Source organism: Micromys minutus (genome assembly GCF_963924665.1).
Source record: "Micromys minutus genome assembly, chromosome: 27".
Classification (NCBI taxonomy): domain Eukaryota; kingdom Metazoa; phylum Chordata; class Mammalia; order Rodentia; family Muridae; genus Micromys; species Micromys minutus.
Window position 1 is genome coordinate 30,077,316 of NC_137962.1, and position 24,583 is coordinate 30,101,898.

The 24,583-nt window shown below is 51.1% G+C and overlaps 2 protein-coding genes across 2 annotated transcripts; one reads left to right on the top strand and one right to left on the bottom strand.

The window, feature by feature from the left end:
• The first annotated feature begins 4,289 nt into the window (after positions 1 to 4,289).
• ARSA (arylsulfatase A) lies at positions 4,290 to 7,898 on the top strand. The gene is made up of 8 exons (XM_080939835.1): positions 4,290 to 4,884; positions 5,024 to 5,264; positions 5,382 to 5,600; positions 5,677 to 5,846; positions 6,143 to 6,267; positions 6,360 to 6,487; positions 6,708 to 6,810; positions 6,913 to 7,898. The coding sequence occupies exons 1-8, from the start codon at positions 4,667 to 4,669 to the stop codon at positions 7,230 to 7,232; spliced, it is 1,524 nt and encodes a 507-aa protein (XP_080795961.1). The 5' UTR covers positions 4,290 to 4,666; the 3' UTR covers positions 7,233 to 7,898.
• A 9,399-nt stretch (positions 7,899 to 17,297) lies between these two features.
• Positions 17,298 to 24,332, bottom strand: MAPK8IP2 (mitogen-activated protein kinase 8 interacting protein 2; the record flags this gene model as incomplete). The annotated part of the gene is made up of 12 exons (XM_080938850.1): positions 17,298 to 17,370; positions 17,559 to 17,657; positions 18,310 to 18,380; positions 18,540 to 18,647; positions 19,376 to 19,485; positions 19,589 to 19,761; positions 19,871 to 19,946; positions 20,283 to 21,515; positions 21,616 to 21,712; positions 21,829 to 22,107; positions 23,286 to 23,391; positions 24,268 to 24,332. 12 exons carry the CDS (start codon positions 24,330 to 24,332, stop codon positions 17,298 to 17,300), a joined length of 2,490 nt encoding a protein of 829 aa, XP_080794976.1.
• Between the last annotated feature and the right edge of the window lie 251 nt (positions 24,333 to 24,583).

Here is a 24,583-nt window from a genome sequence, read left to right on the forward strand (position 1 = left end):
TATGCAGTACCACCACCTGGCTTTTCCTCCTTGTTTTTTGAGACAGACTCTCTCACTGAACTTAGAACTTATTGTGTTATCTAGACCAGCAGGCAGCAAGCCCCCAGAATCCACCTGTCTCCATACCTCCTCTAGCACTGCAGTTATAGAAGCTCTAGCCTCCCGGGTACTGGGTCCTGAACTTGGATCCTCATGCTTGCCCAGCATGTGCTTCTTCCCACGGAGCTGCATTCCCTTCAACACACGCCTGCAGTGTACCTCTTAATGTCTCCAAAGGCATCCTCCAGCCCCCTTCAGTCAGGAGACAATCAGGAGACAGCAGAGCCACTGATGCTCAATACACACTCCTTGGGTGTGTGAAGTCTTCTTCCCTACTAAACCAAGGAACTTCTAATGTTATACCATCATTCCCCACAGATTTCTTGAACCCTGGCTTTAATTACCCAAATAGAAACAGTCCTTCTAGCCATTCCAGCCACCCTTACATCCCCCCAAAAAAAAAATCTATGATCACTGCATGATCCCTGTCTGATGTTGGCTCAACTTCTTCCAATATCTAGTCTTTGAGACTTTGTTGAATAAGACTTGTAAAACAGTAGAGTTATTTTTGGTGTTCTTTGTTCTCCAGACTCACTTTAAACGGGTCCTGCCCTATCAGAAGGAAAGGCCTGGTTATTGACCGGTTCGTGCTTCATCTCCCAGACTTTGCATGTCTCAGGCCCTTGAACTTGTACGGCATACTGTGGTAGCTGCATCTCAACTCACCCTCACTGCAGTTACACTGATTCTGCGTGGAGGTTCCTGGTGGCCATCACTACCAGGTCTAATGTGCATTGTAGGTACTTTGGAACCTGGCTCTGCTTGGGAACTGAAGGTCCTTTTTGTGAGCTTTCTTTAGTTCTTTGAAAGCACTGGGGAAGAGTTTTGTTGTAGCAAAGCTAGAATTCCTAGTAAAATGCTTACTGATTTTTCCCCCATTTTTCTATAGTATTATAAACTACAATAATAGTAGGCCCTGCATGTGGAAACTCGTTACTTGCCCAGCAAGCTGTCATTCACAGGTCAGCTGATTACCAGAGGTTATTACTTGGTCGTATGACAGTAATTCTTATTCTTCCTGAGTGTATATCTGAAGGGGTTAATCAAGGTTCTCCCATCCATTAGAGATAAGGACAAAGTCTGGCCCCTGATTCTAATGTAAGACTTGAAGTGAGTCTTAACTACTGGGAGATCCCCCAAGAGAGACACAAGAACAGAGTTTGATGCAAATGAAAGAGGTTTATTTTTGGGCGTGTCAGGGTCGATCCTCAAACAGCCCCTCGTGGCAAGTGACTGGAAGGTGACTCCGAATGGCTATAACAAGCAGTTTTTATACTTTTTAGGGGTACAGGTTACATCAGCAAGGTTACAGTTTAAACTTATTGGCTAAGTATATTGACCTTTTAATCTGTTGACTAGCAAGCATATGGCATGCATTCGAACTCTATCTGGGACCAGAGGGTCAGGTGACTATCAGTTAGTACATTCTTCAGTTTTTCAAGAATGTTCCTGCTCCTCCCGAGAACTGTGAGTGGAGAATGGAATTTGGCCTAGCCTTGACCCAAGGTGGGAAACTGGTACTTGAACTAATCTTGACCTGAGGCGGTGGGTGTAAGGCTGGCGAAAGCTCCTAGGGTCCTTTGATAACTCAACTGAAAACTTGCCTTCAGCAAACCCCAAAACTCCTACATTGTCATCTGGGTAAGGTCTTCATCAGGTTTGGTTCTCACCTAAGACAGTTCCTCTTCCAGTAGAACTACCCTTGTTGGTCCCGATCAGCACCATAAACATGACAATGACATTATGGAGAGGCAATAGGGTAGGGAAGGTGTAGGCTTGACACGTCCTAGGTCCCCACATAAGCTGGTTCTAGAACAGCCATAGAACTCAGCTGTTGCAATTCAACCACCCCATCTCGCCCTCATGCAGAGGCCTCTTCTATCCCTTCCCAAAGGTACAGAACTAAAAGACCTGTCACACATGGCAAAGCTCCTTTGGACAACTGTGGGCGTTTGTCCAAAATTAGCAATGCCCCAGGCGTCATCTGAAGCCACTTCCTAGCAGGCTACTTCCAATTGGGGCTCTGTGGTTAAAAGAGAGAGAGTTCACATCTCTAAAGACAGGTTGGCCTTCAGAGCTTGGCTTTGAACGGAGCTGGCAGCAAGCATACACCTCTTTCCAAGTCTTCCAAGGCTCTAGGTCAGAGCTGAGCCCGAGCAGCCTTCACGTGTAGACACACCTGAGTCCTCAAGAACCCAGGTGGGGGGAAAGTACCACAATTTGCATAACATCCCAACCCCACTGCAAGCTCTCTAGAGAATAATGGGCAGGTCCTAGGGTAGTTCCCCAGCTAGCAACGGAAAGAAAGTGCTTTTGGTTGATTCCTTTCAAATTACAATTCCCAGTGCCCACCAGCTGTGAGAGTTCCAATTACAGTTTCAAAGATTTCTGGGGCACAGAAGAGCTTTCTGTCCAGGCTCTAAATAGAAGGGCTGCTGGCAACCCCCAACCATGCACAAGCCCAGAAACCCCCACTGGAATGTGACCCTAAGAGAGTCACTAACTGAAGATTGCCCCCACCCCACCCCCACACTTCACATGAGGTCCACAGTAGCCTCAGTGAGACCCAGCTCCTTTCTGGGTCATCGCTGGGGTCTATGCCGTTCAAACGTTGCTCTCTTGCAGATTTCATCTGGAAGATCCCAGCTACCCAGACAAGGCTTCAGTGAAAGAGCAGCGACCGGTTTATTCTCCTTTCTGAACCACCCTCCTTCTGCCGGGGCTAGAGGACACCTTCAACCCAGCGTCACGTGACGTCTGCTCCTGACCCAACCCCAAGCCTGTATTGGACCACTGGGTGAAATGGGTCTTATCTCCAAAGGGGAATCTCAGTCCTGATCCCCTACTGTAGTCGGGAGGCCCTTCCAGGACCCTGTTTATCTTCCCCCTGGTTCCTGTGACTTCCTTCCTGAGTGCTCAGGAAGTTCTTAGAGGGTTACTCTAGCTTGTGGAGGAATCAAAGGCCAAGAATCTGGACAAGTTACTTCAAGTTGCTTCCCTAAGAATAGCCACCTGCAAGGAAATACCCTGGAAGAGACTTGCTCCGGAAAAGTGACTCAGGTCAGGGGCTTTTGGGGGCGGGGCGATCTGGGAAGTTCAGTTACCACAGGGACCTTTAAGTGTTAAAATACAATAAGAACCCACCCTTCCACCCTCTGAAGGATATATCCGTTATTCTTCCTTAACAGTTAAAACTGGTGAGCAAAAAAAAAAATAATAATAATAATAATAATAATAATGGTTAAATTCAAGAATTTATAAATGAAAAGTTAGAAACCAGTCGCATTGTCTTACCATTAGTTCCTCAATACTAATGTGACCTAAGTCATACCACACAGGGTCCCAACGACCCCTCTCAAACACCAGACAGAAACACACACACACACACACACACACACACCCTCTAACACCATGGACACACACGCTAACTAGACACACATCCCAGTTCTAACACCACAGGTACACACGCACACCCTCAACCTTAAACGTCAGATACGAGTGTTAAAGGGAAAGGATTTTTAAAGAATTTGATAGATTGTGTTTCACAAAATGCACCAAAGGTGGCTGTGAGCAAAAAGCCAGCAACCAATCCGATTTGTCTCCCTGATGTGTTTCAGTCAGACTCCATGGTTTTTCTCTTTGCTTTGCTCATTCAGAAGGGGGATGCTGAGGTCTTTCCAGCAAAGATCCCTCAAGTGTCTCATCAGAGGAAATGAGACAAACAAACCACCATTCGCCAGAGGAACTCCAGACAAGCTTTAAGCGCGACACAGCAGGACAGCCAGATAATTGATGTGGTGCACTGCTAGGCAGTTCGGCCGCCGAGCCTACCGCGCAGGAGCAAAGAGCGTAAGGTTACCAAGCCCAGCGCGGGACACCCCAACCGGCGAAGGGTCCGGAGCGCGCGAGCCATCTCCAGCCTCACCCTAACCCGCCCCGGTCCCGGATCCGCAGCAGCCCAACCTGGGAAGGGTCCCATAGGCACACAAGCCCGACGGGCTCGGCTTCCGAGCTCCGCCCCGCCTCGCCCCGCCCCGTCCCAGCTCCATCTAGCCCCGACTCGGTACCGCCCCATCCCAGAGCCCGCCCTTCTCTGTGGGCAGCCGAGTGTCACGTGACCGAGGGCGTATCCCAGCCGGCCTGAGACTGACGCTGTCTATGACCAGTTCCTCCTCAGTTCCGAACCGCCCTTGTCCTATGGCGCCGGAGCCTCCCGGGTCAATGTGAAGTGACAGTGACGTCTGCTCCTGATCCCAAGCCTGTGCTTGGCACCTTGGGGTGAACAGGGTCAGATCCCCACGCGTGAAGTTAAAGAAGCCCTGGTCCCTTAGGGGCTCTGTGGAGTTAAAACCCAGACCACCCCCTTCCGAGTTCTGACAGATTCGCTGGAGCTTCAGAAAGACAGACAGACGGAGTATTTGGGTCTGGGGGCTCAGGGGAGGAGGAGGGCTCAGGCCTGGGACCTCAGGTGGGGGGCTGGCCTGGGCGCTCAGGGAACGAACCTGCTGGAATCGGTCTGCCTTCCCTACCAAGGGTCTGGGGACACAGGCCTGTCTGTATCCCTGCCATGGGGACCCTGGGGACCCTCTTTTTGGCATTGGCTGCAGGCCTAAGCACTGCCAGCCCACCTAACATCGTGCTGATCTTTGCTGATGACCTGGGCTATGGGGACCTCGGCTCCTATGGGCACCCCAGTTCTACCACCCCCAACCTGGATCAGTTGGCTGCAGGGGGACTACGGTTCACAGATTTCTATGTGCCTGTGTCTCTATGCACACCATCTCGGTGAGTGAGGGGCCTTTACTCCTCCCCTCCCCCTGCTCATCCCATTTCTCTCCGTGGGGGTGTCCACAATCCTCCCTCTTCTCTCTGTGTTCGTCCCTGTGGGACTCACAGATTAAGGATTATGTGGCTTGTACTACAGGGCTGCCCTCCTGACTGGCCGGCTCCCAGTTCGATCAGGCATGTACCCTGGAGTTCTGGGGCCCAGTTCCCAAGGGGGTCTGCCCTTGGAAGAGGTGACTTTGGCAGAAGTTCTGGCTGCTCGAGGCTATCTTACAGGGATGGCTGGCAAGTGGCATCTTGGAGTGGGGCCAGAAGGGGTCTTCCTGCCCCCACATCAGGGCTTCCATCGATTCCTGGGCATCCCATATTCCCATGACCAGGTACAAAACACCTGGACCCTCTGCTGACCCTGCCCCAATCCCTCATGCCAATTGTACCCTAACCCATAGCCAGACCTCTCCCTCACAGGAACTGCTCTCTGCTCTCCTCTCCCTCAGGGTCCCTGTCAGAACCTGACCTGTTTCCCACCAGACATCCCTTGCAGCGGCGGCTGTGACCAAGGCCTAGTTCCTATCCCGCTGCTGGCCAACCTGACTGTGGAGGCCCAGCCCCCTTGGCTGCCTGGACTAGAGGCCCGGTATGTGTCTTTCGCCCGAGACCTCATGGCTGATGCCCAGCGCCAGGGCCGACCATTCTTCCTGTACTACGCTTCCCATGTGAGTGACGCTGGCCCCGCCCCCTGGCTGCCCAAGACCTGTACCCCGTGCTGACTCCAGTCTCTGCCCCCCCCAGCACACCCACTACCCTCAGTTCAGCGGAGAAAGCTTCACCAAGCGCTCGGGCCGTGGGCCCTTTGGGGACTCTTTGATGGAGCTGGACGGAGCTGTGGGGGCCTTGATGACAGCCGTGGGGGACCTAGGTCTCCTGGGAGAGACACTGGTCATCTTTACTGCAGATAACGGGTAGGAGCCAGAGCAAGGGGTGCTCACTGCTTTAGCGTAGGCCAGGACTCCAGGGTCTGTCCACCCGAGCTGTTTGTTGAAGGTTGTATAAAAGGTTGGAGGGAGTCCGCTAGCCACATTATGGTGATCCATGGGGTCACCTCCACCGGGAGCCACGGGTACACAGAGTTACTGTCCAGGTAGACAAGGAAGAGAATAGACGAGATTAAATACCTTAAGATATGGAGCCAATGGTCACCAGCAATGGGTCAGGCCCCTTAGTCTCTCGCTACTGATGACTTCCTTTTGTGCCCCAGTCCTGAATTGATGCGGATGTCCGATGGCGGCTGCTCCGGCCTCTTGAGATGTGGGAAAGGAACAACTTTTGAAGGTGGTGTCCGAGAACCTGCCTTGGCCTACTGGCCAGGTCACATTACTCCTGGTCAGTCCTCTGGCCCTCTTTTTGTAGACCCTTGGCCCCATCTCCATAGCCTTGTTGGTGAACTGAGCGGCCAAACAGTCATCTGTCCACAGGTGTAACCCACGAGCTGGCCAGCTCTCTGGACCTGCTTCCCACCCTGGCAGCCCTGACCGGGGCTCCGCTGCCCAACATCACCTTGGATGGTGTTGACATCAGCCCCGTGCTGCTAGGCACAGGCAAGGTAAGGCCAATAATCCCTTGACACCGACTCCACCGCCCCATGCTGGTCCTCCTTTAGGTATGAATCTGGACAAGAGAGTCCACCACGCTTCCTTTGACGAGTACACTCTGAGTATCACTCTCGGGATCCTGCATGACTTAAAGGGGGAGTCCACAACCAGGTCGTTACACAAGAGCTTTTCGAGGTCGCTCCTACCCTGTCATCCTAACTTTTCCCTCAGAGCCCACGGAAGTCTGTCTTCTTCTACCCGCCCTACCCAGACGAGATCCGTGGAGTCTTTGCTGTTCGGAATGGGAAATACAAGGCTCACTTCTTCACACAGGGTAACTTGCTTCTCTCCCTGGCTTCCCCTCTCTGACCCTGCTGAACCCCAGCTTCTCTGTCCTCTGCCCCCTTCTCGAGTAAAAACGCCGACCCCTCCCCAGGCTCCACCCACAGCGACACCACTTCAGACCCGGCCTGTCATGCCTCCAACCGGCTGACGGCTCACGAGCCCCCGCTGCTCTACGACTTGTCTAAGGACCCCGGTGAGAACTACAATCTTTTGGAAAGTATGGAAGAGGTCTCCCCAGAAGTGCTCCAGGCTCTGAAGTACATTGAGCTGCTCAAGGCCCAGTATGACGCAGCTATGACCTTCGGCCCCAGCCAGATAGCCAAGGGCGAGGATCCCACCCTACAAATCTGTTGTCAGCCGAGCTGCTTTCCCCACCCAGTCTGCTGCCACTGCCCAGACTCTCAGTCCTGAGGGAACTGAAGAAATCACAGGGGTCCCTCAAGGGTAGCCCAGGACTCCTAGCCCTACCCTGAGCATGTGATGGCTCGCCAGAGGGATGGGGACAAGTGTGTAGTTTGTATCTGGTAATGTAATAACATCAGCTGAGACTTGCAGGCGTGCTAATTCATCTAGTCCTTGTGGTAACTCTGAAATCAGTGCTATTTTGCTGTGCTACAGACAAAGACATGGAAGCTTAGAGAATCCTGTGGACCCGTCAAAGGCCGATGCCCCCTTACCGGAAAGAGCTTGAGCTAGGATTTGAACCCAGGCATCCAGGGCCTGGAATGTTTTCCACCCTGGTGATCTGCATGTGTCCATGGGCACGTAACAAAAGCATGGGCATGTCCATTCACAGAAACCGGCAGTGAGTTTCTGTGAATGGACATGCCCATTGAGTGTCAGGAACTGTTAAGGGAGGGGTGGTGAGGGCAGAAAGAGCCTAAAGATGCAAAGCCCCTGGAAAACAGGTTTTCCTCAAGAAGCACTGTTAGAGGCCCTGGAACCGGCTACTGTGGTTCTTAAAGAAATCGGTCATCAGGAATGAGGTGATCAACTCATCATTCCAGGAAGGACCATTAGCAGCTCCTGAGACCACCCCAGGGGACTTACCTGCCTCCCACACTCTGCGTTTCTCCTTTGTGCATACTTCAAGTCCTATCTAATTTTCTACCAAAAAAAAAAAAAAAAAAAAAAAAAGTTGTCTACAAAGTAATCTTTTAAAAACATCCATCAGGGACAAACAAGATGACTCTGGGGGAAAGTGTTTACCATGCAAACCTGGCAACTTGAGTTCAATCCTCAGACACTTACATGAAAAATATATAGTGCCCAGATAGAGTGCCCCACATCTGTAACCCCAACATTCTCAGGGGAGATAGGAAAAGAAGGCAGGAGAATTGTCCAGAATCTTGCAGACCGGACAGCCTGGAGCACACAGCGTGGTTGAAATAAGAGAGACCCTGCCTCAACAAGATAGGAAGAGAACCAGATCCCCAGAGTTGTGTTCTGACCTCCACATATGCTCTATGGCCCACACATATGAGCTTACGTGCATCACACACAGGCAAGCAACAACAATAATAATATATGTAAAAAAAAACAAAACAAAACAAAACCTATTAGGTTGGAGTCTCCCATGTTCAAATTCCAACTCCTTCAGTGAGCCACCATTTCCTTGAGCCCACTGCAAGCTGGCTTGGGTGATCTCTCTGCTGACAATATTCTGCCCCAGATGTTAACATGTTAACCTCTATAGAAAGAAACTTTTGACTGCCTGTAATTCATGGCATAGCGTGCTGGCGCGTCTCTCTCTCTCTCTCTCTCTCTCTCTCTCTATATATATATATATATATATATATATATATATAGATAGATAGATAGATAGATATATAATATGTCTCAGGTACTCCTCAGTATTGGTCACACTAGAACGGTACCCTTCGAGTGTGTCAATATCTCTAGCAAACTATTTTTGCCTTTTTTCAATGGGGCGGGCTTCCGGAGGGCAAGCATACAGCCTGTCTCCATTAGGATGGTGACCAGTCTGATCTGTTACGTTACAGTAATTGGTCCAGGAGTGGCATGAGACAAAGGAGTTCTGGTAGAGAAAGGTTGGGATAATCTGGGCGAATGCCTAATGTTAGCAATGTTGCTGGTCCCAAATGGAAACATGCAATTATTAAACCAGTTTGTCCAGCTGCCTGCCTGGAGGGCATCACATTTTAAAAGTACGTTGATGTTTCTGCTGGTGAGCCATTGATCACTCACAGCTGATGTAGCTTTGCAGAAACGAGACCCCAATGGAGTGCATGATGTTCACGTTGTGAGGAGGAAACACCTTGTGGTACCAGATGCTTGCTTAGGGTCCTCCACATCTCCAGTCCCCATATATATCTCTTCCATAACCTCTTATCTGGTTGAGAAACTGCCCTGAGCACACTCCAGGGTCCGCACACAGGTAGAGGTTTCTTTGGGGCTATCCAGCAAGAACCATCGCTTGTCTAAGCGGAGGAGTGGTCCCAGATGATTGACACACAGTTCAAGGTGAAGATAGAACTGAAACCGATGGGTTACCCACATGTCACATTTAAAAACAACAACCAGTCTTCCGTGAAAACCGGTAAATACCGGCACCCGGGTACAGCCTTTGGGAAGAGCTTCTGTTCCATTCTTTCAGTGGTACAGGGTATATTTTAGTGCTGGCCCCATCACACCCTGTGCTGAAGCAAGGTGTCTTCAAAGGATAGGAATGAGCTTAACACAGGGATTCGAGCTGCACAGGAGACTCCAGCGCTCTGGAGACCGTGGAATCTTACAGAGTGTGGTGTGTGGGTATTGTCTAGACAGACAATAGGAAACCTGGGGGTGCTACAGCCTGAATAGGGCTGGCATGAAGCACCTGTGTAAATAAGGCAGTCAATCTACACACTCAGGATTTCCATATTATACTGCTCTGTGAACTACACTTTAATAAAACATGGAGCAGTCCCTCGAAGCAATAATCTTGGTGTAGGAGTTGGCCAGACAGCTTAGCTGCAAATGTGTCTTTGCTATGATGCATATGCATGCATAAGTGCTTGTTTCTCATCATTTTAGCCTACTGTAACATATCCTCACATAGGCACACTTGTGTGTGTTTACATGTGACCACACAAATGCACAGGCATACCTATACACACACACATGTGCTACATGTGTGCACACATTCACACAGGCATAACGTATATATTTATACAAATGCATGCATATAGGTTACAGGTATGTTCACACATGGATGACACAGGCACATGCACACAAACACACATGCAGTTAAATATATACACACATTCATTCATACATGCCTCAGCTATCACAGCTCCCAGATTCTGTCCTGACAAGACTCCGATTTCACCATGTTTTCTGTTCGGTTCTGAAGTAAGGTGCCATCAAAGGACATCTCTATCATTTCTATGCTGAGGTGGTGGATGGGGGTCGGGTGTGGGGGTGGCAGCATCTTTCCCTAGGAGCCCAAACTGTCCTTTCCATGCAGTTCCTCAAGTGACCAGAAGGGGGAGCAGAAGAAACGGTTTCGTGGAATGGCGTTTTATTCAATTCTCTCTTATCCGAATGTTCTTAATTACAAAAGTGGTTTTCAAAGAGGGCACAAGTCACTGAGCTAACTCCATTTTGTCCTTCTCTGACTCTATTTTTTTTTTACCTTTAACTTGTGTACTGGAATGGCAAGACTGATTAAAACTGCTTGCTAAACATCTTTACATCAAGGGATTCAAACCATCCCCAAGACAACAGTTTAGCCTTGCAAGACAGACCACCCCTCAAAGGAGAGCGACTACCTCTGATAGCAAGGTTGCACCCTGGAGAATCTTATGGAAATCAGATTGTTCTCAGAATCCCTTACAGAACCAAAACTGAAATAACTGACCAAGATCGACTCTTCCTTTATGTAAACTCTCCACCCCACCCCCGTTCATTGCCCTTTTCTATACAATCTCAGGTTCCTTTCAGCCTCTTGAAGACTGCCTCAAGATTATAGAACCTCTTTGCTCTATACAACATGGCAACAAGTGATAAAATCCTTCTCTACTTACCTTTTTGTAACTGGCGTTTGGGATGGGTGGCCCAGGTCCATTGGTATTCCTAGAACTAGATACTTTTGCAAGTAGCAATGTATCATCAGAGTCAGACACTCAGTAACCTTAGTCTGGGAACACAGTCCCAAACCTTCTTTATGATGTTAAATTATTTAACCCCTGTAGTTTCATTCAGGGCTAACCCTTGAGTCACTATGAACACTCCCTTTAGGAGCCAAAAAGTCCTGTCTACCCATCAATAATGAAGGAAGACACTCCAGCCTCACTCTGACCTTTTGTGGGAGGAAGTATATGAATGATGCCATGAGAGGCCAGGGTACCACTTGCTAATCACGGATACTGTTGGATCCTACATAATCCATTCATGAAGTAGTCTTGTAAGCACACTCCTAGGAGAGAGAGAGAGCTGGGTCCTCCCTCTCAGACAGCCTCCTTGGGAGGAATGAACATGAGGAAGAAAGACTCTAGGGTCATCCAAGCTGCTACACTCCCAGGCCCAGGAGAGAAGGGAAATTGGGAAGTGATTAGATTCATGATTCCACAATCCTCGCCACCCTGCAGACACTGCAACAAATTGGACCAAGAGGTACATTAGCCATTGAGTATCCAGAGTCTGCCCACCTCAAGAGCTCCAGATTCCCTGTGTGGACTTCAGCCCATTGCAGAAAGTGTATCTCTACTCCCACGCTTCAACTGTCCCCTAGCAGAGCTAGATAGTACCCACCAATCCCTCAAAGTCAAACCTTTTTTAGTGGCTTTTGCCCTTCATTCCCTTGACCCCAGTATCCTCTCAATAAATTCCTTTTTTTAAAGACATTTCTGCCGGTTGGTTGTGGTCATAGAATATTCGTTGACACAGGAGGAAAGTAAACACTCACACCCTGGCCTCCTACTCCTAGCAGATGCTTAACCTTCTGTTAATATTGAACCGCTGAGCCTGGTAAAAGAAGCCGGAGGAGCCAAGCACACTGGTTCAATATTAACAGAAGGTTTGGAGTTAAGTGCTATATACAGGACAGAGGGACAAAGGCCTTGGAAACCTGCTTCCTTATCTTAGAAAAAGGGCCTTTCTGAGGAAGAGCCATATCTGGACAGTATGACCACCTTTTGGAGTACTCCGAACTGAATAAGCTTTAACAGAGAGCATCCCAGTGTGAACTGGTGGGAAGCTCTTTCTTCCACACAAGACATGGCCACTCCCTCCTCAAAATCAGAGCAGTTCCAATTACCTTCGTGAGATAAGATAGGTCCTAACATTCCATGGTAGAAGAGGAGGGGAGGGTCACAATTCTTTATTTACAAGGTGTCCTGGCTGGGTTTTTAATCAACTTGACACAAGTCAAGAGTCACTCGGGAAGACGGAATCTCAGTTGAGAAAATGCTTCCACCAGATTGGCCTGTGGGCAAGTCTGTGTGCATTTTCTTGGTTAGTGATTGATGTGGGCCCAGGCCACAGAGGTGGACAGTGTCACCATGGGCAGGTGGCCCTGGGTTGTATAAGCAGAGGAGCAAGCGAGTAACTAGCATCCTTCCACAGTTCTTCAGTTCCTGCCCCGAGTTCCTGCTCTGACTTCCTTCATACTACCTAGCTGACTAGTCCCTAAAAAGATTCCTTTTTTCATTTTTCAAGACAGGGTTTCTCTTCATAATCCTGACCATCCTGAAATTCACTCTGTAGACCAGGCTGGCCTTGGATTCAGAGATCCACCTGCCTCTGCCTCCTGAGTGCTGGGATTGAAGTGTGCCAGAGCTTAAAACATTTTTAAAGATATATATATATTTATTTTATGTATGTGAGTACACTGTAGAGGTCTTCAGACACACCAGAAGAGGGCATCAGATCCCATTACAGATGATTGTGAGCCTCCATGTGGTTGCTGGAATTTGAACTCGGGACCTCTGGAAAAGCAGTCAGTGCTCTTAACCACTGAGCCATCTCTCTAGCCCTTAACATTTTTAATAAATGAAAGCAATGTGTTTTTCAGCCTTTCCCTTGGCTTCAACTGTTATTTTTAAAATCTCTTCTCAGTAGTTTTCAACTCACAGTCTCTAACAAACTATGTTTAATTCTCTCTTAATACTATTACATGATTTTATTAAAAATATTTACAAGCATATTTTTCATATTGTCTTAATATTCCAATTGTGTAGATATACCTCAGTTTGGTAAATCCTGTTGCTCAGTGGTCAATTGCTTGTATGCTTTTGTTTGTTTGTTGTTTTGTTGTTTGCATTTGTGTGGTGCTAGAAGCTGAACCCAAGGCTTCATGCAGAGAGGCACACATTTTACCTTGAACCACGATCTAGCCTACCTTCAGTAACTTAAGTGGGAATATAAATCAACATATCTTGTGCTTTGTTGAAAACTTTTTTTTAGGGTGCTTCTCTTGAGCTAGGCTTCCACAAGTAAGAGTACCAGAGTCTGATGGTTTGTGTATGTTTGACCCAGGGGGTGGCACTATTAGGAGGTGTGGCCTTGGAGGAGGTGTGGCCTTGTTGGACTAGGTGCATCACTGTGGGCCTGGGCTTTAAGACTCTCACCCTAGCTGGAAGCCAACCCTCAGATGAAGATGTGGCACTCTCAGCTCCTCCTGCACCATGCCTGCCTAGATGCTGCCATGCTCTCGCCTTGATGATAATGGACTGAACCTCTGAACCTGTAAGCCTGCCCCAATTAAATGTTGTCCGTGTAAGAGTTGTCTTGGTCATGGTGCCTGTTCACTGCAGTAAAAACCTAAGACAAGAGTTAGAAGTATTCCACAGAGCTCTGAGGTTTTTGCTTCAAGCCAGGTGCTGCACCGCCTGGAGGACCTAGTGTATTGCAGCAACAAGGAAATAAGCAGGTGACCCAAGGCTCAGGGCTCCTAATGCCCAGGGGAATGGTTGCCGAGCAACAAACAGGTACTGGCAGCAGGTGTTCCCAGAACACTGGTAGTAGCAGGGGAGCATTAGGGAGCTGGAGAGGAGTGTGGGTAGACCAGGCTGAGATCTAAAAGGAATTGGTACCCATTTAAGGCCAGTGACCTACCCAGCAGGCTGTATTTTTGTACAAAGGTGGGGGAGGAAACTGGAGGCAACTCGATCTACATCAAGAGGGTGGTGATGACCAGAGACAAACTGAAGGGTGGTAAGGTGGAGGTGAGGGTGGCAAGAGGAATCTGGTTTCTCCTTAGCCCCGAGGTTCAGGTGATTGAGGAGGAGGAGAAGAAAGAACAAAAAAGTAAAACACAGAACACAAATGAATATGGGGGGGGTGGTCCTCTTATAAATTCAAACTTTAGTTCAAAGTGTATGTGGTGTCCCCTGAGCAGACACAGGATCCTTTATGAGTAATCTTTCTCAGCACTAGCCCAGTGACCGACTGGTTGGTTGACTCTGGGAGCAGTTGTGCTGTTGGCTGGAGCTGGGACTTAATGGGCAACACGACAGAGCTGCACTCATGGGAGGTACAAAGCTATTACCGTGGTCTTGGTCTGCACTGGGTCTCTTCAGGCTCTTGGCATCTGATGTGAGAAACTGAAATAAGCACACACCTTATAATCCAGGTTAGTTTTATTCGAAGCAAACCGACAGTACAGGACAAATATGCTGTCAAGAGTGACCAAGGGTCATATGAGTGAAGATGCTGTGCTCAAGGGCTCCAGGTTGTTGCCTAGAGGCTTCTTTTATGGAAACTAAATGGAAGGAGGAGATACTATTGGCGAGTTTGGGTGGTTCTCTATTTTGAAGGGCAAGCTTGGAATACAGAAACCCTCTGTCCAGTGCACAGGTCCCTTCCCATAATGCATCTTGTTTTAATTATATGCATGACTAACTATGCATAACTAACTATGCATAGGTGTAAAGTGGTAAATGGGAAATGCTCCCTTAGAAGGTTCATCTACGGAATCTTTTGCCTTAATGCACATGCACCCCAATCCAGTTCACACCAAACAGTCTCCCCATTCTGATACTGGACATAACTGTAATATGACTGAATAGGGTCTAAAATTTAGTAATCCTTAAGGGAAGGAGAAACTTATCCCACTTTTCAAAGTGGAATACATGTGCATCTCAGTGCAGTGGGTGGGGTTTCCTAGGTTACCAACAGGTTTGCTAGGTACACTGGAGAGGAATGTATGTGCATAGTGCATGCAGGTAGAGATCTCAGGCTGCCAAGTGCATTATTAGAAGAGGGGTGTAGCCCAGACCAAGCAGAGTCCCAGATTACTAAACTATTCCCTATGCTTGCCAGCCAGGAGGAAGAACCCAGGACAAGACAGGACAGGACTTGTGGGTCAACCAGAGAGGTAGGAGGAAAGCAGCAAGGAAAGGCCACCAAGCATGTCCCACAGCTGTCCTAATTGCCAGACTGGAGGAAAAATGCTAATCATATGAAAAACCAAAGAGCCATGGAGGGTCAGGGGAGGAAGGCTGGACCCTGGGATGGATACAGGGCAGAAAGGATATGGAACTGGAGGTGGAACAGTCTCTTCTGCAAAGCTGTGTAGGTCTGGAGGCCATGCCTCCATCACCCAGCACAGGGGTACAGGTTCACACTGCCCCCAAGTGGCTGTCTGCCTCTTACAGCATCTCTAAGTAGCAGAAAGATATTTACAGACTTTCCTGGACACTTGGGATGTTCGCCAAGCACACGAGCTAAAAACTGACAATTCCACAGCAACTGGTCTTCGTCCCTGATATTCACATACACTGTGAATATTTTTTGTTTGTTTGTTGGCACACCGAAGTAACCTTTAAGTAAAGATGAGTTTTATAGTTACTACTCTTTGTGTGGGGGGAGGGATTTGGAGGGGGGCACAGTATCACATCATATAGCCTAGGTTGGCATTAAGTTCACAGTTATCCTATCTCAGTCACCAATGTTCTTGGATGTTACATATGTGTTACCACACCAGGCTAAGACAATGTTTTGTTTTGTGTGTGTGTGTGTGTGTGTGTGTGTGTGTGTATGTGTGTGTGGGTGTGTGTGTGGGTGTGTGTGTATGGGTATGTGTGTATGGGTGTGTGTGTATGTGTGTGTGTGTGTGTGTGTGTGTGTGTAGCAAATTCTCAAAATACCCCTTTGTTCACTGCATTGCTCACAACCTTCACCTGTTCTTTTTCTGTAGTATTGCTTAAGGTCAGGGGGAACCTACTGTCATAAGGATCATTCCCCTGAGGTTGGAGTCACTCGGGGGTCCCAGGAGAGAGTCTTGGTGAGGATCTCAAGTCACCTACAGGCACATTGTTTCATTTGCTTGTTTTTTAAAGTCAGTTATTTTTTCCTCTGGCTTACTGTGTAAGACTTTTTTTAAAATACCAATTTGTGAGACCCACACATTGTTTTTCAAGTTGTTTGTGGCACACACACACACACACACACACACACACACACACTACAACCACCACTCCCACAATCATGATCTGAGCCACCCCTTTCCCCATACCTCACGTAGGAAAAACACAGGGTCTGTGGCCAGTGCTTTTAGGCCTGGGCTATCTCTGCAGGAAATCAAGCGCTTTTGGAGTAAATGTCTGTAAGGTCCTCCAGACACCACCTTTAGCAAGGCTCTAGCATAGCATGCAGTGATCTGCCCTCAACAGGACTTCAGAAGGCACTGAAGACTCCTCCCATAACCCCTTCACCCTGGGTCCTCCCTTTCCATTGCCACAGGGAGTACCTGAGACCTGGACCCCACCTGGGCACCACCTTAAGAACAGCCATGGTCACACCAAGCAGAGTTTATTGATGCCGTGGGCAGGGCCCACGTACACAGCAGGTGGCGCACGCAGGGCAGATACTCACTCCTCGCTGAACTGCAGGGGTGTTAGCGGCAAAAGCAGATGACCTGTGGGGAGCACCCTTTGGGGGTGCCCACCTCCTAGCAGCATTGGGGGCTTTGGGTGAGCATCAAGAATCATCTAGTTACCCTAAGGTTCTCTTAGAAACCCGTCCCCCTCCTTCCCGAGCTCCTTGTGAATTGGGGGCGAGGATCCCTTCCTGTGATCAAAGGTGGGATGATCCCTTGAGATTCACTATAAAAATTAAAATTCATTTATAAATCACAAGAGAAGGGCAGGAGGGAACACCGGGGAACCTCCTCACTTCCTGTCGGTTTCCTGGAACCTATTCCCCTCCCTCAGGTTCTAACTCCAAAAGAGAGAGCAAAGAGCAAGGTCTACGGGCACAGAGAGGGGCGAGAGACAGAGGAGAGGCAGTCGGAGGAATGGGACAGATTAGGACAAGAGAGAAAAAGATGCATCGGAAGGAAACTATGGCTGCTGAGGCTCCTCTCCCCAACAGCTCCCAAAAGCCATGAACTGGGGGATAGAGGAGGAAAGTTCCCAGCCCAGAGACTCCCACAATGGAAGGTTCCAAATGTCCCCAATCCAGTCCTTGCTCAAGCCTTGGTGGCCTTGAGATACCCAGAGCTGTGTAGCCGGGAGCTGAGGGAGGTGGGGGCTACTCCAGGTAGATATCCTCTGTGGGGCAGGCAAATGCCAGGTGCTCCTGGTAGTACTCCAGGAAGGCCCGGCTGCAAAGATGGAGACAGCAGTGTTTAGCTCAGTGCTCTCCCCAGCCGCGCGCTACTGTCCTGAGTAGCAACTACGTCCGCACAGCACTCTTCCTAGCAACCTACTGGCCTGCCCCGCCCTTTCGTGCACCTGAGCCTTTCCACACCCTGCATCCTCCCCTGGGCCCCGGCACCATCTTCCGACTTACCCCACGCTCCTTGCCACTGGTCTCATAGACTCCTGGGACACAAAGACGTGGCAGGCAAAGCGACTTAGCAGCGGATGTTTGGTAATGAAGCCAAAATAGCTGTGGGGACATTGACAACGTGGGTGTCGGAGCACTGACCTAGCCGTGGGCACCCCATTAATACCGTTATTGATAATAGCAACTGTTGTCCAAGACCGGCAGCTTTAGGCTCCAGATCCAAACTGCGGCTAATTAGATCTACTGCCCTATACCCACCAGATGTTGTTTTATAAGTTATTATTAGGGCCCCATCTTAAGCATTTGTACTCATTCACACATTTCATAATAGTTCTCTGAGGTACGCGTACCGACCGATAGAGACCAAGCAAGGAGAGCATTAGTATCTTGCCCAAGGGCACGATCCGTCTGTGGCAGCTAAGGGAGACTGTCTGTGATCTTAATACCTAATACCGTGTATCCCTGACCATACACAGACAGGACAGGCCAGAGACCCCTCAGCCACCACCTACTTCATAGTAACGCAAATGAACCATCCATCCACCCATCAAAGCCTCCTTAGGACTCCGGGTAGTGGAACTGGGGTGGATTCTGATGCATCTCTATAGGACTGCAGCTGGACCAGCATCTAGCCTGACACTCAGGGATTGGGTATCGTATCGGTATGGGCGGAGCGCTAAGGGTGGGCGGGGATTGGAGAACAGGCCCTTGGTGACATTTGAAGGAATACAGGGACGAGCAGGTAAGTTCTTACCAGCTGTTTCGGGGATGACAGCCACAGAATGAGATGTTCTTCATCTGGAAGAAGTGGCTGCAGCGCTGGAACTGGAAGCGAGAAGAATCGTCCCAATTGGCTAGGGAAAGCCTGTGGCCACTCCTACGCCATGCCTCCTTGATGTCCCTTCCCCACAGTTTTCCTTGGCTTGAACTACCCCACCACCACCTCCAAGCCTCCCTCTGGTCCCCAGTCTGTCATATTCCCACCTCAGGTCCTCCTCCACTCAGACTCAGCTTGACCCCCCGCAGAGAGATCTCAAGGTCACAAGAGGCAGGAGGGCGCAGGTGGACCGTTAGTTTCCGGGCTGTGGCAATCTGAGGGAGAAGTCAGAGAAGAAGGTGGGGAAGGGGGCCTTAAGGGACCCATCATGGGCTCATGCTCTCCCTCTCTCCCTCCCTCCCTCCCTCCCTTTCTCCCTCCCTCCCTCTCTCCATGCCTCTGTTCATTTTAGATTGTTTCATACTCTTGGCACCTAAGGGCCCCAGAGACAATTCTGGAAGACAAAGGGATGACCTTGGCCATCATTTAGTCACCACGGTACCTAGCTTGCCTCTCTTCTGTTCCAAACAGGCAGCTTCTCTTGGTTCAGGTGCCAAGAACTTGTTCTGCCCACACTTCCATCCACCTCACTGTCTGACCCCCAAAACCGGGCGGGAGTTCTCTGCTACAGATCTGGCCTGTCCTGCTACCTAGGGCACATCAGGCTCGGCTTCTGCTGGGCAGACCAGGAGGTCCTGATAATTGTCCAAGGGATTCCCAGGGAAGAGGACCCGAGTGCTGATTTTAATTTCAGAAGGAAAGGAAGAGGAATCAGCAGAGGGGAAAAGCTTTACTTGAACTGACCAATAGAACCCAAGGTAAAAGAGACAGCTGTTTCGCCCTGCTCTGGGCAGGCTTTCTGAATCACGCTTGAGAGCCAGTCCTATATATAACATCTCCCCTTCAAGAAGGCTTGGAGCCACTGGAGCTGTACCACCCTGTGAGATTGGAGTGACATTCAGGTGGGCCCCCAGCCTGTGCCTGACACCATCTCCACACTCACCTTTTGCATGGCTGCACACAGGATACCATTGCCCTGGTGACATGGTACCTCCACGGAGCCCAAGAACTGCACGTCGAATCGATCCACCCAGCAAGGGCTCCGCTTGCTCCCTGGGGTTGGGGGTGGGGGGTAAGGAAAGGAAGTCACATAATCAGAGGGTGATCTAGGGGGAAGTCTGTGGTGGCAAGCTTCCTCTTGTAGGTGGAATCTTACCCAGCAGGTCCTTGGCAGGACCAGGTACTGCATGGGCGTAGAAGGCAGGGAACACTCCACGCTCGCCAGTCCGCATGTTGAAGCCACGAAACCAAAAGTCATCCTCTTCGGCTTCCACCAACACTGGGTCGTCCACATCTAACTCTAGTTCGTCCGGATGTCGAGGGATGAACCTGAGGTCAGGTGAAAGGTGGAATGAGACCACACTGGCTGAGATATGTCGTGTACAGAAGTGTCCTAAGAGATCTGTAGACTGGACGGGGGGGGGGGGCATTAATGTACCTGAAGACAGCCCGATGTGTCTGCTCTCTCTCCTCCCCATTGACCACACAGGAAAAAAGACCAAAGGACTCAGTGCCTGATAGACAGACAAGAGAGACAGAGATGGGGAGAGTCAGGAATGCCATGGAGAAAGCAAAGTACTGGAAGGTCTGGCCTTGGGCTGGAGCCAAATCCCCTCCCTACAACAAATAGTTTGGGCATCCTAAGTCAAGAAAGAAAGAGCAACCCGCTAGGAGCTGACTCCCTGCCACTCGGAGATGAACACTGGCTATTGTTCTAGGGAGGGGGAAATGAATGGTCCAGATTTGACCACCTCTAGTATTTAAGGCCTTCTGGACACTTTGGGGGACCTGGGGCCAGGATAGCACTTCTTCCCCTGGGGCCACCCCACATCTCCCTACTTCCCACTCACTGGAAGAACGAGATGTGCTGTTGACAAAGACATTGAGGAACTTCTTGGAGAAGGTGAGGTCGGGACTGTCGGGAGAGGCATCCTCTGGCACCTGGTCGTTGCCTAGTAACGTCGCTCCCACCTCTTCCTCACTGGCCTCGCAGCTGCTGTCCTCTTCACTGTCGTTACCCAGGCCTGCACAGCGCCGCAGGCTCACCAGCTCCAGCTGCGTGTGCTCATCCACCACTAGCGTGTATTTAACTGCATCGTACACCAGGGAGGCATCCAGCGGCGCAGTAGAGCCTGTAGTCCTGGAGCCAGGGGGAACCACGCTGTCCTCAGCATCATCCTCCTCCTCCTCCTCTTCCTCGTCATCCTCCTCCTCCTCCGAGCAGGCAGCAGAGCAGGAACGGCCAGGGCGGGCAGTGCGTCCCGGTGTGGCCCAAAGCGGGGTGATGGTATCACGTGTTGGGTTACTAAGGAAAAGACAGGGCCCAGGCTGCGCTGGGCCAAGCCGAGGTGCTGCAGGGGCCGGCGGAGGTGGCCCGCAAAGGGTGTCCATGTCCACCAACTCTACGTGGGGCCCTGCTACTGCCTCAGGGTCTTGGCAGTCCTGGGGTACCGGGTTGGCCTTTGAAGCAGCCTCTTCTGGCGGGCGTGGTGCAGGAGATAAGCACTGGCCAGGGCAACGAATGGGCGAGGAGCCCTCAGAGATCATGCGGCTCACCAGGTTGCTGAGCAGCCAGGGCGAATCAGCATCCTCACTCAGGTCAGGCTCAGACTCAGAGCCCGACTCATATTCGCTGTTGGTGTCATCCTGGCCCACAGGCAGGAAGGCAGGGCGGCGGGGAGGTTCATGTAGTGGCTCGGGCTCAGGCTCTGAGGCTGGGGACGAAGCCTCCTCGATAGAGTTGGTGAGGTGTGATGAGCGGCCGCTGCTGCTGCCACCGTCACTGCTCAGCTCCAGCTCCGTCTCGGAAATGGACGAGATCATGCGCCCTAGGCGTGCGCCTCCTGCATCCTCAGAGTCCGAGCCAGGTGATGAGAGCTCCTGGCTGCTTCGCCGGCCACCTTCGTGGCCTCCACTAGAGTGGCTTCTCAAGTCAGCCTCGATGCCAGGATCAGAGGAAGGAGAAGCGCCACCTGATGCTGGTGGCTCCGGGGGCTGATTCCCTTCACAGTCACAACCAGGGCGTGCAAGGGACTGTACCTCGTGGCGTTCCTCTTCTGCTGGCAGGAGAGGGGCTGGTAGCTCTGCAGGGCAGAGAGTTGGGTTACTGCCTCCTTCAGGCAACCAGCCATTCCTCCCTTCCCTCCCTTTTCCACTGGGCTCCTAACAGCCTCCATCGCTCACCTTTAAGGGGCTCCTGGGCTGGCGAACGCAGCACTGTCTCCTGCCAGGAGGATGGGGGTGCAGAGGTAAAGCCTCCGTTGTTATTGTTGAGGGAGTCCTAGGTAGGAGGACAAATTGGTATAGCTGAGGACCACTCCGTCAATAAAGAGAAGAAAGGGCCTGCTACGGAGGCTCCAAACTCAACTCTAGTATTGTACGTCTCAGGAAGCTCACCTGTGCTCCAAGTGTAGTCAGGTGGAGAGAGGTGGGTCGGAGCTTGTGGGACTCCTCTAGGGAAGGAGAGGGAATAAGGGACTCTCCAGCAAGTGCCTGTGAACCAGGTCCTCCCCCTACTTTGCCCTCCCCATCTCCATCGTCCTCCTCTTCCTCCTCTTCCTCCTCCTCCTCGTCTTCCTCTTCCTCGTTGTCATCAATCATCTCAAACTCCTGGAAATCATCTTGGAAGGAACAGATAGGGTGTGGCTGCTCTGAGCGACCCAGGGAGAGACTGTCCTGCAGAAAGGAGGGACAAGACAGGGCTGGGCCAGAGTACAGCAGGTCTCCTGGAATCCCAGGCACCAGAAGAGGGGAAAGCAGGAAACTGGAGAGTTCCTTCCAGTTCACTGTACCCCATCAACAGAGTGAGGGCTGTTTGATTAAGAAAGAAAATATGCTTCAGACAAATATCGATCACTGTACTTCTGGGAAGGGCACAAAGTCCGAGACATTCTCACAGTAACGACAACTAACGCCCCCCCAGCTTTAATCACCCCCAAACCCCACCGTATTTACACAGACGGTCCGCTGTTTTTGTAGCATTTTAATCCATTCGCAGCGCGTGGCTTTGACACCAGGCTGTAAGACCATCAGGACTCCACCCTCTGTACTGGGGTACTCACCCGTGGGAACATCATCAATAAGTAACAGAAGACATCGCTATGATGATTCACCAAGGCTGTACCAACCCCGGGGTCTTTGGCATAGCTAGTCTTTCTGCTGGCAACTCCTCTCTCCCACAGCCTCCTACCTAACCCCATCTGCCTGCTTCCTGCTAACCTCAGGGTTCCGTGAATGACATTTCCTCCAGAAAGTCTTCCTGATTCCCTCAGTCTGGATTGGACTCCCCCACCCCCAGTCACACTTTGTGTCCAGTTGGAACCTGGCCACTGACATGTGAGTGATGCCTATTTCTCACTTGTAGTGGGGGGGAATCCCCCACCCACTCCCACTAAACTGAAAGTTGGGGTGGGGGTGGGGCTGCTATCTGGCTCTGCTCTCAATGCCTGTAAGCCCCCTCCCCCACGCCCTAGACACATGGCATTTCCTCAAAACAAACAGAAATGGAAGCATAGACGCAGAGGGGCTGAAGGGGAAAGATTTTAGAGGGAGATGAGATTGGAGGAGGCCAAAGAGGTTGGGTTTTGGTAGGAACTGGAGTGTTTAGATCTTTGTCGGGGAGTGATCTGAGGACAGAAGCACCCAAGCAAAAGTGCACACCTCCTTTTGTGGCACTATGCTGGGGAGATCTGCCGGAAAAGGCCTTCCGAACGGCCTACATCATGTTCGGAAAGAAGACCAACCCCAAGGGGCTATCAGCAAGAGCAGAGGACTTTGGGGGGGGCATGGAGCCCCCAGGAATGCTAGGGAAACTGAGTCTATATGGACCTCATCTTTGCTCAGATCCCACACACCTTCTCGCAGTGGTCCGAGTCGTAGCTAAGGCCCAGGCCACAGTCATCCGTGATCTCAGACAGGTCTTCATCATCAAATTCTTCCAGGCTTATGTCCTGGGGAGGCCTGAAGAGAATGCAGGGTCAGAGAGCCACCTGAACTAGGCTCCTGGCCTGAGGGCTGAGCCTGAGGACGTTGATGGGAAGTGTCCAGCTCCCATGGACCCCAACACTAAAGCCATCTCATTTTGACCCCAGGCACTGCTCTCTCCTGGGTCCCCTCCTCCACCACCGCAAATGAGCCCAGAGGAGGCATCCCTCCACAAACCCCTCCCACTCCTTTTCAGCTGAGCTCCCAGCCCCTGTGGGTCACAGCTTCAGCCTCAGGGGAGACACCTTGAACCAACAGGGGGAGGGGGAGCTGCGACAACAGGAGAGGAAGGGGTCCAGCTGTTCTGCTTGTTTCCCCACTCACTCCTACAGAACAGGCCTACCTACATCCAAAGATCCAGCCCCCTCCAATCCCAACTTCCCCATCTCACCCCCAGAGCTTCAAGCTTGATTTCAGTCTCTGCTGTCCTGGGGGGGGGGGGGTTAGGGGCCAGGCCCTATCCTCTATGGAAGGAGACATAGCAAGGCCAAAAGGACACTGCCAGTAGCAGAGTAGGTCCTGAGCACCCTGCCTAAAAATCCCTCAAAGGGTCAATCCACAGACCCCACCCTTGCTAGGTCATCGCCCCTGACTGGGTGCGGTTCGGTATCTCAACGGGAAAAGTGAATGTGTGTCTGTGTGTCTGTCTGTGTGTGGAGGTTGGGGGGGTGCCATTGGGTCCGGGCGACAAGGAGCAAACACGGAGGGACCCAGAGCCCAGGGTGGGGGATGGGAGCATCAGTCAGAGGCCTGTAAACCAAGAAGGCGCCCAGGCCTGGGTGATTGAAGTCAATGGGGTGGGGTGGCAATCCGGAGAGACCTACGTGAAGATGAGACCCGCCGAATGCGTACCTGCAGCCGGGAGGCGACAGCGAGTGAAAGGTTGAGAGAGAAAACATCTCCGCGCGATCCGCCATCTTCCCAGGAACCGCCGGCCGGCAGCTAGGGGGAGGGGTGAGGAGCACCGCGCGCCCTTGGTGCTCAGGCTCCGCGGCCTCTGTCTCCCCACTCACCTCGTGACACGCCCTGCGACACCCGTCGGCGACACACCTCAGCGCCCTGCCAGGACACCGCGGCAGCGAGCCGCGCCGCAGGGGTGAGGGGAGGGAGTGGCTCAGGGCGGGGCCTGAGGTGGGGGCGGAGGAATGGGGGGGTCGAGCCGAGCGGG

What these genes read in the sequence shown, in the direction of transcription:
- ARSA (XM_080939835.1), top strand. Translation starts at nt 4,667, where the DNA reads ATGGGGACCCTGGGGACCCTCTTTTTGGCATTGGCTGCAGGCCTAAGC. An exon ending in TCCCATATTCCCATGACCAG is followed by an intron (nt 5,265 to 5,381) that starts GTACAAAACACC and finishes CCTCTCCCTCAG; the next exon opens with GGTCCCTGTCAGAACCTGAC. An exon ending in ATCTTTACTGCAGATAACGG is followed by an intron (nt 5,847 to 6,142) that starts GTAGGAGCCAGA and finishes TTTGTGCCCCAG; the next exon opens with TCCTGAATTGATGCGGATGT.